This window comes from Kryptolebias marmoratus, linkage group LG16 (genome assembly GCF_001649575.2).
Source record: "Kryptolebias marmoratus isolate JLee-2015 linkage group LG16, ASM164957v2, whole genome shotgun sequence".
Taxonomy (NCBI): Eukaryota; Metazoa; Chordata; class Actinopteri; order Cyprinodontiformes; family Rivulidae; genus Kryptolebias; species Kryptolebias marmoratus.
The window spans coordinates 281,660-299,250 of NC_051445.1; the positions used below are offsets into that span (position 1 = coordinate 281,660).

The following is a 17,591-nucleotide window of genomic DNA, read 5'->3' on the forward strand; positions in this document are numbered from 1 at the left end:
GGTCCTGTTGGAGCTCTAAACCCGGTCCTTTTAGGAGCTCTAAACCTGGTCCTGTTGGAGCTCTGAACCTGGTCCTGTTGGAGCTCTAAATGTGGTCCTGTTTGGTCCTGCTTCATGAAGCTGTGGATCCTTCAGGGTCTGACCTGTGACCTCTGACCTCTGCTTTGTCTCCGTCCCTCAGTGCACTGTCTGGGACTGGGATTCCAACGGGAAACACGACTACATCGGAGAATTCGAGGCTTCGTTTAAAGAGATGAGAGGAGCGATCGACGGGCGCCAGGTGAGCAGAAACCTGTTTCCTGTGTTGAGAGCTGATGTCTGTCTGGCTCCTCCTGAAGGAGAACCCTCCCGTCAGGCCCGTATCTGCTCTCTGTGTCTCCTTCACCTGAACAATCAATTTACCGTCTGAGTGAGTGTCAGACTGAGCGCCAGCAGGAGCTAAACCCGGAGCTCCTGACAGCCAGAGAGGCTTTTTATTAACCTGAAGTGGAGAGGCTGCATCCGTGTGGCAGGAAGTGTCAACTCCAGGAAATAAAGAGTCCGTCCTGATTTATTCTCAGGATAAGAAGAGGCAACCCATATTATCTGCTTTAGCTCCGAGTTAGCTGTAAATTACAGCCACACGAGGAGGGGTTTGATCTATCAGGAGGAGTAATGCTTGTTTTTATGAGTGAATGTGTAACAAATAATCCAGCGAATGCCAGCCTGGTCCCTGCTGTGACACACATGATGTAAATGAGTGATTAACAGGCTTCTGCAGACCTGAAGACCTGCTGAAGAGCAGAAGAACGATGGGAACGATGTTCCTGCAGGACCAGGGTCCACTGCAGAGGCAGGGCGTCCAGAAACATTCAACAGAGGACAGAGACTGAAGACCCTTCAGAGTCAGGAGCTTCGTGTTCAAAGAGTCAGGACCAAGAAAGAAACACAGCCAGCTTCAGATGTATGAATAATGAGCTGATCCTGGAAACGTGCAGCTCCTCTGTTGGCGACACTCAGAGAGCATGCTGGGAAACTTAACGATGTGAAAACTGACTGGAAAACCTGAGGGGTTTGCTTCAGAGCGAGCGAATCAGGGATTCTGTTCTTAATAAGATGCCAGATAAAATAACTCGTTCAGCCCGGAGCTGATTAACCTCCAGGCTGTCAAATAATAATAAATGAAATATTTTCCCGTCATCACCTTCAGTCAGACAGTGTCCCACATTTAAGTCTTCATTAAATCATTAAAGGTTGTCAAATCTGTTTTCATTTAATCATCCAATGTATCAAATATAAGGATTCTAATCCTCAGTAAAATGATGAGCTGATGATATTTATGTCAGTAAACACACAGATAACCTTTGAAAGGATCCATGTTCTCTGTGATTCTGACTGGAATAAACAGAGAAATGTCTCATCAAATCAGAGATTAGACCATAATTCACAAAGTGACTTCCATTAGAGACAGATCAGGAGCCTGACCTGACCTTTGAACCCGGCAGGTTAACGAGCTGCTGCCAATTAACAGCATGACCTGCCTGGTTCAGACAGACGCAGAGACGGGATTACCTGAGCTGATGAAGACGGAGCTGTCAGGAAGCAGCTAATTACCGTCACGCCTCTCTGCCTCCGTTCTGTGGAGTGATGAGAGCAGAATAACAACCTGCGCCGGCTCATTATCCTCCACCGCAGCTCGTTCCTTTACATTCAGTCTAATCTCTGTGTTTAGTTCACAGTAAAGCATATCAGGATGGAAACAGATCATCATCTGCTGAGTTAAAACATCCTCCTGCCTCCTCTAACTCCTCACAGGAGCAGTCCCTCCTTCCTCAGCTGACAGTTTGCTTCTGGAGCAGATCCGTCTGAGCTGAAGACTCCAGAGAGCTTTCTGCTCATCTTCATCCCGACTTCACGGAGGGATGAAGATGGAGTCTGAATGAATCCTCAGGGTGGAGTTTGGTTAATGCTGCTGTCCACAAACATCTTACTCCACCTGAACGCTGACTCAGCATTCAGACGATGACTGCTCTGTGTTTTTACAACCGAACTTCAGCCTTCGGCTCATTCAGGAGTCGGCTGCTGTGGCGTCTGGTTTCTGTAAGTTTGTTTGTTTTTTAAAGTGGAATAAAGTTTAATATTAACAGCGTGGAGCTTTGTGTTTCCTGAGTGTGTGGGAGGCCATCAGATGTAAACTTTAGAATAAATAAATGATTAACAAACACCTCGGAGCTGTTTACAGCAGCTTCGTGCTGCTTGACATTTAAAAATGGAACCAAGTTTCTTCTGAAAACATGTCGGAGTTTAAACCTTCGTGGAAAACAAACTGCAGAGGTTTAATAATTTACCATCAGCAGCAAAGATTTACTGAACTTCTCTGGTCAGGTGAAAGACTCTGGTCTTACCTGTCTGTTAGCAAAATATTTCTACCACCAGGAGGAGTTTTAATGAAAGATGAACATCAGCTGATTAATCTTTGGAGTCAACCTGATTCAAGATGGCCGCCTCAGCCAACTGAGCGTAGAAAACACAAAGATGGGTTTAAACTATTAGGCTAATAGTGGCTCCTTTGTTTCGATGGCAGTGGGTGATATGCATTCCTTCAGTTTCATCACAGGGTTCAACCTGTTACCTGTTCAGGTGAACACGAGACTTCCTGTAAAAATCTGTTTTCTTTCCTGTCTCTGTTTGCTGCAGGTGCAGTGGCCGTGCATCAATCCAAAATATAAAGTCAAGAAGAAGAACTACAGGAACTCTGGCATTGTTATTCTGAACCAATGCAAGGTGACGTCCTGTTTTTCTTGCACTTCTAAAATGTCCCGATGTCTTTTTCCTGGAGGCTGATGTCTGACAGAACGTTAGAAGAACAAATTATGTATCTGAGCGGCTCGACGTTTCTGACATTTCCTGCCAGACGAGGCGGGGGAGTCGAGGGAATCCTCCACCGAATGAAAACCTGATAACATTTATCCCGATGACACTCGACACCTGACGACTTCCCACTTCTAAACACTTTAATGACCGTTTGAAAAGATCAAGGTGAGGCTAGGAGCGGAAACTAATCACTGCGAGGAGATTTCTGGTTCTGAAGACGTGTTGAAGAGCCGATAGCTCTGCTGCCCTCCTTCCTTCCTCTGATCTGATTCTGTCAGAACAGACCGGACCGGGAGCCCAAACAGACTCAACCAGGGCCCCTTTTAGCAACAACAACTTTTAGTTTTATTTCCTGTCAGACAAGAAGAGGCCAATATGTCTGGATCGACTCATTCTGACATTTCAGGCTGAATCGGTTTTCTGACTGTATTTAGGATTCCTCTCTCTGGATCGTTTTGGTTCTGGTTCCTGTGGATCTTATTTATGTCTGTCCTCCTTCACCTGCAGCGGCTCGTCTGATTGGCCGATGAAGAGTCAGAAAACGATGCTGCAGGTTTTAAAGTCATTCCTGTTTTTGTTTTTCTGTCTGCAGATCATCAAGATGCACTCGTTCCTGGATTACATCATGGGAGGCTGTCAGATCCAGTTCACTGTGAGAACACACACACACACACACACACACACACACACCTTCAGAGGTCAGAGTCAGATCCGTGTCAGGTAGTTCTGCTGTTACCATGGAAACGCTGTCAGAGCCGTGTCCCAGTTAGCGCCTCACTGGGATGTAACCAGTTAAACCAGATTTCTGTCTTTGCTTCACGTTTGGAGGAACTTTAAAGTCCTGATGCTGAAGACCTGCAGTTTTTCTGACCCCCCCTTATCGCAGCAGCTAACTGACTGTGACTGTCGGGGACGACTTGCAGACACAAAATTGGGAAAATATGCAAATTTTTACTTGGAACCACTTCATGACTGCACAAACCCCTGGTGGGCCAGAATTTGCATGCATATGGTCCAAACGGCCGGCTGGAGTGCTGCAGAACCACAGAACGGAGCCATGGAGTCTCCGTTTAAACTTCCTTTGTCTTGATCAGAAAAAGGAGGAGAAAACCAAATCAGCTGTGCTTCCTTCTTCAGGTCTGTAAAACCTCCTGTAAGCTCCAGCAGGCCGGCAGCCGGAGAAGAAACGAGTTTTCTGACTCTGTGTTCGTCCTGGTTGTAAACACGTGTAAACATGAAACCGAGCTGCAGATCTTCCTCTCGCAGCTGCTTCGCTCGCCCTGAACGTCTAAATGTTTCATCAGAGCAGACGACAGCTTCTGCTCTCAGAGGCGTCGTGTTTCTGAAAGGATCCTCGGAGGTTTAGGAACTCAGAGGAAGGTGATGAAGACGAGTCGCAGCTTCGTGTCTCCAGAGGAAACTGAAGGTTTAACTCAAAGTCGACTCAGCGCAGAAAATGTTTTCTTCTCCGATTGTTTTGTTTGAAACACAGAATATTTACACATTTTTACATCATATGCTGACCTACTTAGTTCTAATGAAGGTTTTTAGATCTTTTGTTTTGTTTACAGATCTGCTGCTTTCATTTGTTTTCTGAAAACTGATTTTATTCGACGTGTTTTTCTGCAGGTCGCCATCGACTTCACGGCGTCAAACGGCGACCCTCGAAACAGCTGTTCTCTGCATTACATCCACCCGTACCAACCCAACGAGTACCTGAAGGCGCTGGTGGCCGTGGGAGAGATCTGCCAGGACTACGACAGGTGGGTCCACGCAGCAGCCAATCACACGAGTCGGTTCGTTAGGACAGCTGGTTGGAGTCGTGGCACTCTGAGGGTCAAAGGTTATGTGAATCAGAAGGGGTTCCACAGGGTTCTGTATTCAGTCCTCTGTCAGTAATACGAGCCGACATGTTTCTAACGCTAATTTACATTTTTATGCTGAGGCTAGACCTGCTTGTGTTCCCGGCAGGAAGCCTCTGTGGCTGTGCAGCTTTCTTTCCTTCAGCTGAAACTTGTTCTTTATGCAGACTCAGCTCGTCTGGTTTACCGTCACCACGGACCCTCCAGCTCGATGCCGCTGTTCTGATCGCTTTTAGGCCACATGTGGAGAAACTTGTGACAAAGTTGAGACAAAAATAGGTTTTTATTTCCAAAAGAAGTTGTTTTCTTTTAATGTAAAACAGCGACTTGTTGCTGAGGCTGTTTTCTCAGGTAGGAATAACTGCTCTAAGATGCAGTCGTTGGTGTTTTCTTTGGTTTTAAGGCACTCGTTGGACTGCTGCCATCTTACATCTGATCCCTGATTGCAGATGTAAGAAGTGTTGGTCCTTATCCTCTCCACTCGCAGGATCATTCCTTGTTTTCGGCTCTTTGTTGGATAAAAAGCTTTAGTTCTGTCTGCAGCTCCTGCATGGAAGATGTTTCAGGACTGGAAACTAAAAGAATTCATTTCATTGAAGACTTTTAAAGCTCAGCTGAGTTTTCTGGAGGCTGATAATAATTTGTTTGCACCTGTTTCTCATAATCTGTTTTTTAAAGTTTAAACTTTGTCTGAGGTTTAACTGTAACTTTATGTTTCTCAGTTGCTGCTGCAAATAAAACTGTTGCATAAAAATATTCTTATTTGCTTTTTTCTAACATCTAAATGAGTTAAAATAAAGGAAGAATCAGCCTCTGCTCTCAGTTATTTCTTTATTTGTTCGTAACAAACTCCACTCTCTCCGTTCTGTCTTCATGCCTTCAGTGACAAAATGTTCCCGGCGTTCGGCTTCGGCGCTCGGATCCCTCCTGAATACAAGGTAATTACCTGCCGTGCTCCTCGTCTCTCCCAGTATGCACTCTGCTCGCAGAGGCCGACCCAGTCAGCATCCAGTGATTACATCTCTGCTTATCATCCCCCCGGGGGGCTGCGCGTTCAATCCTGACTTCTTATTTCCTCTCCCACGATGCAAAGCAGCGCCAAGCGGCTGCAGGTCTGACGCTGCGTTCTCATCATCTGAGTTCTGATTGGTCCGTTCAGATGAAACTTTACAACCGAAGTCGTTACCTCCATGAAGAGGCTTTCTGCTGCAGCCCGTCAAGCAAGCCACGACCTTTGACCTTTAACCTTTAACCTGCTAACTGAGGCCTGTAGAGGCGGAGAGCACTGCACGGTCTGACCTTCGGGGTGAATCTGCTGGGACACCTGCTCAGTTTATTTAGTGTTTATGGACCTGCTGCTGGTGAAACGTTGTTTTGTTTTGGGTCCATGATGTGAACGCAGCATCACTCTGGGTTTTAATCTCAGATCTCAGCCGGGGAGTCGGACGGCTTCCAGACGAGAAGGAAACGATGGTTTTATGTTTTTCTTTGTAATCAAAGATAAAAAACAGACTTCCTGTTTCTCCTCTGCAGATCTCTCATGACTTCGCTGTGAATTTTAACGAGGAGAACCCGGAGTGTGCAGGTAGGTGCTTCGATGACGTCAGGTTCAATTTGAATATCTGGCAGCGAGCCTCAGAAGTTGGAGGGAAGCTTTGATGTGAGAATTAGTTTGATGGTTTGGAGCCTGCGGCGATCTGAAGCCCGGAAGGAGCCGCAGCTGACCTCAGGTTTCTGCACTTTATTATTAGAAATGTTTGAGTTCAATTAGTGAGCTGAGATGAAGTTACTTCACTGAGTGATACTTTATTTATTTTTATTTAAATACAGCTGTTTATTTACCACCTGTGAACAGATTCACACCTTAAAGTGTTTTCTGTATCTGAAGGTCCAACCTCAGCCCTCTGTTTACTTCAGGACAGGTCGGAAACAGTTTCTGACGGAAACTAAAGAGCTGCTGGATGTGAGTCAGAGATTTATTCTCAGATCCAGTTTGTTCACCCTGCTGGCCGTTAAAGGTCACTGATGAGCTTCCAGAGACTCTTCAGCACCAACAGGCAGTAATTAAGTCTGAGCATGAACGTCTGTGACCTTCAGACACTGAATCAGATCAGTGCTGGCGTCCGAGCTGAACGAGAACATGTCTCCTGGTGACCAAAGCTGAAGACTTCAGGTCAAAGAAAAAGGTGTTTGACTGTTTGTGTCTCCATTTTCATGTGTTCAGGTATTCAGGGTTTGGTGGAGGCTTATCAGGCCTGCCTACCCAAACTGCAGCTCTACGGTCCCACCAACATCGCTCCCATCATCCAGAAGGTCGCCAAGTCTGCCTCGCAGGAGGTCCACACCAAAGAGGCCATGGTGAGACCGCTTTTAGAGTTCAACTGAGGCGTCAGTGATAAATAATGCAAAAACTGTAGCTGCATGAGAAGCTGCAGGTTCTAAACATCTGCAGGAACATTTTTACCTTTTCATTGATCCAAACTGAAGAGCTGCACGACGGAGCACCAACCGGACAACGGTCTGACCCTGTCTCTTGACTCCTGTCCAGCAATACTTCATCCTGTTGATCCTGACGGACGGCGTCATCACTGACATGGCCGACACGAGGGAGGCCATCGTCCAGGCGTCCCACCTTCCCATGTCCATCATCATAGTTGGGATCGGAAACGCTGACTTCAGCGACATGCAGATGCTGGACGGCGATGACGGGATCCTGAGGTCGCCCAAAGGAGAGCCCGTCCTCCGGGACATTGTCCAATTTGTCCCTTTTCGAAACTTCAAACATGTGAGTTGATTTTTAACGACTAAAGGAGAAGAACTGAAGTTTTTATGAAGGCGTTCCTCATGGCACATATTCTTTGTTTTTGAGTAAATGTCTCCTCGTTGTTTTACTGCTGGTTTCCGACTGTGTGTGAACAGAGCAGAGGTTTGGTTTCTCTCCTGGTACTTTGTCAGCTTCTTGGTTCCTGCAGGTCATGAAAAGTCAGGTGTGGTGAAGAAGGAGGCGAATCAGACTCATGGAAGCTCGAGGAAAAAGCTCATTTATTAACCATGAAAATAAAAAGAAACAAAAACAAAGGCTGACGTGGCAGCAGATCAAAACTAAGTAAAAACACTAACAAGAGCCAAACTGTAGCAAACACATGAGGGGAACCAGACAGTCACAGCGGCCCAGTGGCTCAGCGGAGGAGATGACCGGGTTTTAAAAGCAGCAGGTAATAGGAGAAGTGGGCACAGGTGAGTGATTACTAACTTGGGACAGGTGTCGATGGGCGTGGCAGGCAAACAAATGAGGTCAAACTGCGTCAGCACAGAAAACCTCTTACTGACTGGCAGCACATTTTGAGGCACACGAGGCCTTTGAGAACCAGGAGGATGCAGAAAATCCTAATTTGCAAAAGTCAGGAAATCCTTTCTGTGATGCAACTACTAAAAAGTCCAGTGAGTCTTTGAACTTTTAGGATTTTCCACGTTCCGGGTGACTGAGAATCGACACCAACAGGAAGTCCAGTGGGTCGGAACCAGTTGATGGAGGGAGATTAAACTGATCAAACACAAAAGTTGTTTTGTTTGTAACATGGTCATGGTGTTTATCTTCTCTTTAATCTAATTATAGTTCTGATTTAATGTCGTCAGTGTTTGACTGTGTTGTAAACATATTTAACATCCTCTGGCAGGCAGCAGATGGTGCAGCCATAAAAACCCACAGAACTGTGCGACCCTGATTAACTGAATGACACCAGTAAACCGTCAGGAGAAAAGACAGAGCAGACTTTTAAATTTATGATGGGAGCAGACTGAAACACAGCAGTTACTGAAGAAATGAGTTTTCACCCTTAAAGAAGAAAGATGAGGGCACAATCTGCCAGCTGATCTGAGCAGCACTCAGACGTACAGAGAAGATTCATCCTCTCAGTTCTGAACGCAGGCGGTCCTTCTGGGTTTGTTCTCTGTGATGAGGCTAAAATGAAGCTTTTTTTTAATGAAAGTAGCAGAACGAGACAGGGACATCATTCAGGATTCACCCTGAAGGTCAGACTGTGCAATGCTCAGACACATGAGCTCCATCATCCAGTGATTGTTTTGAATATTTGAAGTTAAAATGGGCAAATTAAATTGAATTAAAGTTATGTTTTTATGATTTAAGGCTGTTTCCTGTTTGATGTTTTTCCCACAGTTGGGACTTTGAATAAATTAAAGTTTAGTCAGCTGGAAACGTGCTGCTGTTGATCCTGATTGGCTCAATCCCAGCTGTCAGCACGGTGGTGGAGGCCCAGAACTCCAGGAGTCCTGCTGCTGGATCCGGAACTGGAACCGGGTTTTCACTGGTTCTGGAGTAAACTTTAGTTTTAGTTGGATTCTGTAATGAAATGAAATAAGAGTCTGAGCTGACATGTTCAGGACACCAGACATAAACCCTGTTTTCTGTCCTCCTCAGGCCTCTCCAGCTGCTCTGGCGAAGAGCGTTTTAGCAGAAGTGCCCAACCAGGTGGTTGACTACTACAACAGCAAGGGCATCAAGCCCAAAGTGCCCAGCGAATATCAGTCTTCCAGGCCGTTTGGCCCCTGAGCTTCGTCACAACAGAACGTCTGGGACTGAAGAAAATATGTTTACTGTCTCTTGTTTTTTGTTAATGCAAATGCTAAAGGTGCTACACAGAATTTTACCATGAAATGATTAAAATCTTTAGATGTTTAGATGATCTTATTGTTCTTCAAACCCCAACCATCTCCTGTTAATCCTGACAAAAGCTAAATGCTGTGGAGGTTCATCCTACAACCAAACACCAACCTCAGCCAGGCTTTTCCTGTAACACAGGAAGTAATCCTGTCATAAATAAACACTGGACGTCTTTCAGGATAATTATTTTAGTTGGTTTTTAGAAGAGTCGGAACATTGCATCACTGATTTCAGCCTCAGCTGCTGTTTGATCAGATTTATTGATGATGGAGGATCCTGGAGCCAGCTGGGGCTGAGTCTGTCCCTCAGGACAGGAGACGGACTGACTGCAGTAACGACGGCGTTGATCCGGTCTGTCGTCTGTTTCTGAGTTGGGTCAGCATCTCTTCTGTTTGACATAATTTTAATCTGGAGGAGCTTCTTCTAAAACCAAGCCTGCTATGACCCCGTCCACTGTAGGTGACCCTCAGTCCGGGTTCTGACCCGAAGGAGGTCTGATGATCGTGGACTCAAGTTTACACATTTATGATGTCATGAAGCAAAACAAAGAAAGAAAGATGGGACCAATCAACTGTTTAAACTCTGGACATGTTTCTGCTCTGGATTCTGGATTTTAACTTCTTAGAAACTTTCTGTTGTTACCAACTTCAGGACGAGTCCAGTGAGGACAACTGAGTCCACGTCTGGTTTCAGACATGTGGACAACTGAGTCCACGTCTGGTTTCAGACATGTGGACGTCTCCAGTCTTTTTTCTTTGGACTACTGCAGTGTTTTTCTTGATTGAAATAGAAAATACAGCCTGATAGGTTCCTGGTACAGGATACCTACCTAGTACACCGGGTACTTACCGGGTACTTAAGTACCAGGCTGCGTTCCTATCTTGTTTTTTTCCTCGTCTTGATCTCATCAGTGTTGTTGAGTTTTATAAACAGTATATAATCTCCTTCTCAGCACGTCAGCAGCTGAAGGAGCTCAGTGATGCTTTCAAACCTTCTTTAACTTGATGCAGCTGTTTTAAGAGTCTCAAACCACCTAAAGTCCTGCAGGGTTTGTTCACGAAACACAGGTCCGAACAGTCTGAGCTCAACTTGTAAAGCTGTGACACGATTGAAGTCATCTTTGTTCAGATGTCATGTGTAAAACTGCAGACTGTGGCACCTTTAGCATTCTGTGTGCATGCAGGTTTGTGAAAGCTTCCCTGCAGACAGCATGACGGGCCGGGAATCAGCCGGTGAAGGAATGTACGAGCCCCCCTCCCCCTCTCCTCATCCTGGTTTGCTTTTATAAAAGTAGATCAAGGTTTTGCTAAATTTCGTAAAGTTCGTATCTTGTAAAGCATTTTGAATCTCTGCCGGATGAAGCGAGCTGCCTTCAGAGACGTCTGCGTCCTCGGCTGCTCTTTGTTTTTCCAAAGGCGAGGCAGATGCATGAACTGTTGTTTTGCATGCAAATCTCCATGCAGGACTCCCGGTCCCTGTGGTTCCTGTCTCTTGGTAGTGAGTCCTTTAAGGTAAAGATGTTTACATTGTTCCTGATGCCAGGATGATGTTCTACTCTTCAGCATGTTCACGTTAATGAAACTGTATGAGTAGATTTAAAAGCACAAACAGAGTCTCTCCGGAGACTTTTCTAGATTATGGTGATAGATTTTGGCCACATTGTGCCGCAGCACCTGTCCATCTGTGTGTTTGTTGACTCTGCTTTGGGTCACAGCAGCTTTCAAAGACATTTAATGAACCATTGTTCGGATTTTTGCTGTTTCTTTTTGAATAAAGACATATTTCAGTGACAAAATAAGGCTTTTCTCAGCAGTTTGAGTTGAAACAGTTAAGAAGCTTGAAGTTTGACACTTAAAACCAACAAATGATTCATTTTTTTAACTTATGGTTTTAAAAAACATTAATTTTAATTTCATCCATCCTCTTTCCTTCGGTCACTCAGACAGAACTGATCAACGTCTGGTTGAGTGAAAATATTTCTGCTATTGAAGGTTTTGGTTCCACAGACGGCTGCAGGTCAGTTTATTCTGACCCGTTCTTGGTGTTCTGGGTCCGGATCCTGTTGGACCCATGAGCTGAGACTGAGACCGAGCTTTCTGACTCTGAGCAGAACATCTGGCTCCTGAAAGCCTTTCATTGGACCCTGAACAGAACCGAACCGGGCCTCCTCCATGTCCCCCTGGAGGTTCAGGGTTCTGGTCTTTGGTTCTGGTTTGTGTCTGTGGGCACAGAGCTGATGGGACATCTGTGTCTCATCTGTGGATTCTCAACAGTCTGGTCTGTCTTCATGATCTGGTGTCCTCCTCGGTTCTCTTCCTTTATGTCCACTTTGTCTCAGACTGATGGTGTGGTCTGACACTGATGACCTTTGACCTTGGAGTTCACCTCCGATCTCTTTGGTTATCATTCTTATGATCCGTCCCTTCAGTTGTCCTCTTGTGGACACGTCTGGGGAGGCTGTCTCCAGTCCTGTGGAGTCTCAGGGACATCCAGCTGCTTGGAGACGGTCTTCTAGTCTTTACCTTTAACCTGCTGTCAATCATTGTCTTTCTGAGCTCCTGAGACATCTCTGTCCTCAGCTTCCTGTCCCCTGTGTCCAGTGTGGTACACACCATGATCCCAAACAGCCCTGTGACTACCTGTCCCTCTTTAAGCAACTGAACAGAACCTATAAGTAGTCAGCTGCAGAAAAATGTTGGGTTTAATTGTGAAAAAACTAAATCTGGATGTTACATTTAAACTAAAGTCAGTGATGTTAAAGTTTCTGACCCGTCCTGTCTCTGCTCAGACGGGGACAATCAGAGGACAGAGATGATCCACAGCCTCCTTTTCTGCTGCCGAGAATTAAAACGATATAAATTAGTCCCACATGGCTCACTCCCTGAAGTCCAAATTATCCAAAATAGTTTGAAGTTTAAGGTTTTGTTTGGTTTTGATGTTTTTTCTGTTTTCTTCCCTTCATGAACTCAGCTTTTCCATCATATTTCTGCTGTTTTTGTATTTATTGTCTCAGTTTTGTTGTTTGTCCTTCATTCTTCCTGGTCGTTATTTTTGTTCCAGCTGCTGAACAAAGATGGAGGACAGGTGTTGAGTCACATGACTTTGTGTTAACATGCAGTATTGTGTGCAAAACAATGATTAAATGACTTCTGATAATAAAAGCTTTATCAGTGGGAATGACTTCACTGCAGTTTGTTTCAGAAGCTCAAACAATCAGAACAAAAGTTAAAACCAGCAAACAGCAGCTAAAACCTAAGAATGAAGCAAGTATCCAGAAGGAAATTTCAAAAGGCACAAAGTTTTTCAACGATTTTAGGAGATCTTAAAAAAAAAAAAAGATTATGGATTATTTAACATGAAGTATAAAAAAAATAAATAAACCAGAAGTCACAGCTGTTACTTCCTGAGTGAGCCGAACATTTTGATATCTGAATGGTTAAAAATATCTGAAAGTTAGTTTTTGTGCCGCTCTGACTGACGACACTGTTTCACTTCCTGTAGAAACAATAAAACTTTCCTAAAAACTGAAGAATCCTGTAGATCTGTGACTGAATCCTGCAGGAACCTGGAGGAGCTAAAGTCAGCTGCTGTTCTTAAAACAATTATTTCTCTTTTTTACGGTTAATTCCTTCAGTGTCTGCTGCCATAAAGCTCCAATCCTGAACAACAGCAGGATTTAAACACACGGCTGAAAGAGGAGGAGGAGGAGGAGACGGATGAAAAGAGGCCATTTGTTCTGTCAGGAGGACAAAAGAAGAGTCGACATAAAGCTGCTGTCAGCGAGCAGCGCCGAGCCGAAGGTCCGAGAGTCACAGACCAGATTACAAACCTGCAGGACCACAAAACAACAACAACAAACACAACAAACAAAGTTATCTGTGGAAAAAAACAACAGAAGCTGGAATATTTCACAGACGTTTTAAAAACAAGAAGAATTCTGCAGAAATGTTATAGCTGAAAGGTCCTGAAGTGTGATGGTTGCCATGGTGACGCCCACCTTTTCTGAGGAGCAGAGGGGCGGCACACAGCAGCACTCTTTATCAGGCAGGCAGACAGAAACTAGAAACTGAGCCTCAGATAAACAGAGTCTGAGGGATCAGAACTTCTTGACCCGTGAGAAGCAGAAGGTTCTGATGGTTCTACAGGGTTTATGGAGGAGGAGCCTTCACTTCCTGTTTGGAAGCTCAGATCCAATGGAAGTCAATGAGAGTTTGGGTGTGACCTCTGACCTCTGACCTCCAGCAGAGAAACACACTGGGTGGAAGGAGACAGAAGTCTGGTTATATGACAGTAAATGATAAGAAAGCTTCAGAGAGCAACAAACTTCTTTAGTTTGAAGAGATGAAGTTCAGTCGTTGTGTCGGTCCTGATGTGTTCATCTGCCCTCGAGCTTCCTGCAGCTGCTGCAGATGTTGAAGCCAGATGCTGCAGCTGCTCCAGATGTTCGTCCTGACTAAATAAACACACACCTTCCTTCAGCTGGCAGAGATCAGCTGGTAACACTGTCGTGTTGTTTGGCTGATTTCTGACCGAGTGAAATGTGAAACGTTTATATGTTTAATGGTCGGATGAACTGAAGACAAATCTGAAATGTTACTTTTTGCTTTTTCAACAGATATTCAAACATCTCAAAACAATATGAATCCTACAAACTGTTAGTTCAGTTTTTAATTAGTTTATAAAGAGTCATCTGTTATCAAATGTTTCCAGATTGTTTTCAGTTTATTAAAGATTTTTGGGATTTCTTTCCAACCATTCGTGACTCAAACTCTAAATTTCTTAGAGAAACTTTAGAAAGAAGAAAATAAAAGAAAGGACCATAAAAATATAAGAAATATAAAGGAAACTGATTAAATCCTATAGTGTCATTCCTTAGTGGTGTTAAATGGTTTTCTCAAACATTAAAAACTCATTTAAGCTTAAACCCATCTGAACAATAAACTAAAACTGAGTCGTTTCCATGGAAACAAGGCGGACCGTGTTGCTAGGTGTTCAGGTGTTGGTACTTAAAGGTGAAGGTTCCTCTGCTTGTACTGGCTCCTGATTGGCTGCTCCTCATTAACCTGCTCGTTACAGCTGAGGCAATTAAAGACCTGCTGAACCCGCTTCAATTAGGCGGAGTTAATGAAGATGAGCGCGGGTCAGACAGCTGAAGGGCTCGACATTAATCAGCAGGAAGGTTTCTGCTGAGTCGCTGCAACATGAAGAACAAACTTTAATCTGAAAACTGAGTGTCAAACAGCAGCAGCAGCGAGTTCAGGTTGTTTCTTCTCTAAACGAGATCCCTCAGGGTTCAGGGTTCGTGCCTCTGTTGTTGGAATTAAAGTTAATCTTTACGCCGGTGACACAGTTACTTATGTTCATGTTCCAATTAACACAAGTTCTCTTTTTATTATTAGTTGCTGATTTCTGCATCAGCTGATTTTAACTCGTCTCATCAGGAAACAGAGGAGCTCAGCCAGGTGAGTGGCTGCTTCACAGAAAAAAAAAAAAAAAAAAAAAAAAAAAATCACATCTGGTTAAAATCTGTTATGATTAAATCAGATCCTCTACAGCGGTGGTGTCCCATCTTTGTCCTGGTCCCGGTCCCAGACCTGGTCCCGGAGGGCCACCATTCTGCAGGTTTCAGGTGTTTCTCTGCTGAGACTCACCTGATCTGATGACTGAGTGATGAACAGGCTGCTGCTGACGAGCAGAGAAACATCTGAAACCTGCAGGATGGACCTCCAGGACCAGGACCGGGATCAGGACCAGGATCAAGACCAGGACCAGTGTCAGAGAGTGGGGAAACAGAGACGAACCCAGGATGCAGACTCATCTTAAAGAAAACTAATTTAATAAATAAAAATAAACAAAAACAAAGAGGCTGACGTGGCAGCAAAAACTAAGACTAAATACAAACATAGACAAGCGAAGCATGGAGAGGGAAAACATGGAGGAGGAGGAGAAGACCGGGCTTTTAAAACACAGAGGATGATCGTTAAGTGGGCACAGGTGCGTGAAACTCATCACTGACAGGTGGAGGTGGGCGTGGCAGAAAACCGGGTGTAGACTGAGGATGAATAGAAAAACACTGGAGACAGAGACAGTACCAAAAGGAAAACAAAATATCTAACAAAAACCAAGAAAGACACAAAGAAAAACCCAAAACCTCACAACCAGACCCGGACCCGGACCCGGACCCGGACCCGGACCAGGACCAGGACCAGGACTGGACACACAGTCCAAAGGTTTAAAGTTAACCCAATAAATCTTTACATTTCAGTAAAATGTGTCTTGGTTTGTTTTAATCAGAGCTCAGTCAGTTTTAAATGTTCAAACAGTTCATGTGGAAAAGAATCGCTGCTTTAAAGGACCGAAGCTCCTTCTGTCTGTGGAGGAATCCTGAGAATATAAATAAAGTTTTGGTTCTCTGGAGATGAGTCGGACGTGTTGAGCAGCGCGGCGTTTGTTGGCAGCTGCTGATGCTGGAACAGGATGAGAGAGCTGTGAGTGACGGCTCGCTGCTCCTCAGAGGAAACTCATTATCATATTCAGCTAAATGCTGCTGCAGACACAGACAGAGAAGAAGAAACAGGGATTCCTCCTTCCTCATGCAACTACATTATCACTTATTCAGGAAAATATCTGAATAATTAAATCCCTGCGAAGACAAGAACGTGGCTGGAAATGCTGTACGGAGGAAAATGTTGACTTAGTTTATTCTTTTTTATCAAATAAATTAATGTCATCAGGGAGCTGATAAAGACATAAAACATAGAACATGTTTGTAACAGAAGAAGAATCTGTTCTTTTCCCTGAAGGCTAAATATTCATCAGAAAACATCTGATGTTCTTCTGTTTCATGGAATCAGATTCATCAGGAGAAATAAAAGATGGATCCAGATCATTTCTGTTTACAGTTCAACTCAAAGCTTTTTCTGGGGAAATGTAGAACCTCCAATAAGAAATGTGATGTCAGATAATAATGCACATTCTCTCAACATCTGGAAGTCAGAGAACAGTGAGATCGTTTTCAGCCTGATTGGAGACAAAAAAGAAAACATTTGTCATCAAACTGAAACGTAATTAAGACATTTTGAACTGCAACATATAAATTTATTCATCCTTTGCAGGAATGTTGTGCAGAAAACTTAGAAAAACCTAAAACTGGATCCGTCTGGACTCCAAACGGGGAACAATCTGAGCCCCTCTGCTAACGACTCTTTACGAATCACTTCTCAGCTTCCTGTAAAGTCACAGTCTTTCCAAGTCTTTCCAAGTCTTAAATCAAAACGTGAGAATTCAGAGTAGTGTTCTTGCTCGACTCGGTGACTGCGACGTTCCCAGGTTCTGTGTCTGCAAAACAGGCCCAAACCAGCAGCCCTCCACCACCGTGCTGACAGCCTGTCGGATTCAGGCTTCAGTTTCTGTCATCTCTCTGTCTGTCTCTGCTGCTGAAGCCCGAGGAGCTTCAGCCAAACATCACATCTGTTGCGTGTCGTCAGAGTTAGACCAATTAAAAGTGACGGAGGCGGCGGCAGTCCTGACAGCAGTCAGCCCGCAGGTTTTATTCTCAGTGTAAAAGAAGCTTCATGTGCCTGACAGACAAATAAACCTCTCCATGCAGTCAACATATGAAGACAGCTTTGCATGCAGGAACCAGAATTTTAAATTGGATCTTTAGGTTCTTTGTTCCCAGCAGCCTGTCACAAAGACACAATCTGTTCCCACATGAATCGGTGGAAAACACCAACAATAACAGGATTTTAGCTGTTACATGATGCCAGAGATCAGCACAGAAACAGGAAATCAAACCAGAAACCATCATTAGGATCTGAAGAGAAGCTTAACTGAGGGCTATCTAACAAAGAGCTGTGTCCACATCCTCGACACAAAGTTGAGCTCATGGAGCCAGGCTCAGCCTCCATCAGGTCGGAGCAGAGCTGCTCCTCCTCCTCGGCTCAGGAGGCTCAGACTTCTCTTTGGAACGCCTCCTGGACCCATTCCACTAGGAGGAGACACCAGAACTCTGTTCATGGATTTTATCTCCTCTCTGGGATCCTCCAGGAGGAGCTGGAGAGGATCCCAAGGCAAAGAGGGAGGTCTGGGTTTCCCTCCTGAATCTGGTACCTGCATTAAATAGAAGAGATGATGGATGGATGGATGGATGGATGGATGGATGGATGGATGGATGGATGGATGGATGGATGGAT

The 17,591-nt window shown here is 44.6% G+C and overlaps 1 protein-coding gene across 1 annotated transcript in view; it reads left to right on the plus strand.

Annotated features, from left to right (window-relative positions):
- The window catches only part of cpne4a (copine IVa), a 35,083-nt gene extending 22,514 nt beyond the window's left edge, over positions 1-12,569 (plus strand). The window contains exons 8-16 of the mRNA XM_037980499.1: positions 182-280; positions 2,677-2,763; positions 3,446-3,505; positions 4,483-4,616; positions 5,599-5,653; positions 6,249-6,300; positions 6,940-7,073; positions 7,264-7,500; positions 9,154-12,569. Of these exons, the coding sequence (XP_037836427.1) occupies positions 182-280; positions 2,677-2,763; positions 3,446-3,505; positions 4,483-4,616; positions 5,599-5,653; positions 6,249-6,300; positions 6,940-7,073; positions 7,264-7,500; positions 9,154-9,285 (990 nt within the window). The 3' untranslated portion in view covers positions 9,286-12,569. The remainder of the gene's footprint in view (positions 1-181; positions 281-2,676; positions 2,764-3,445; positions 3,506-4,482; positions 4,617-5,598; positions 5,654-6,248; positions 6,301-6,939; positions 7,074-7,263; positions 7,501-9,153) is intronic.
- The last annotated feature ends 5,022 nt before the right edge of the window (positions 12,570-17,591 follow it).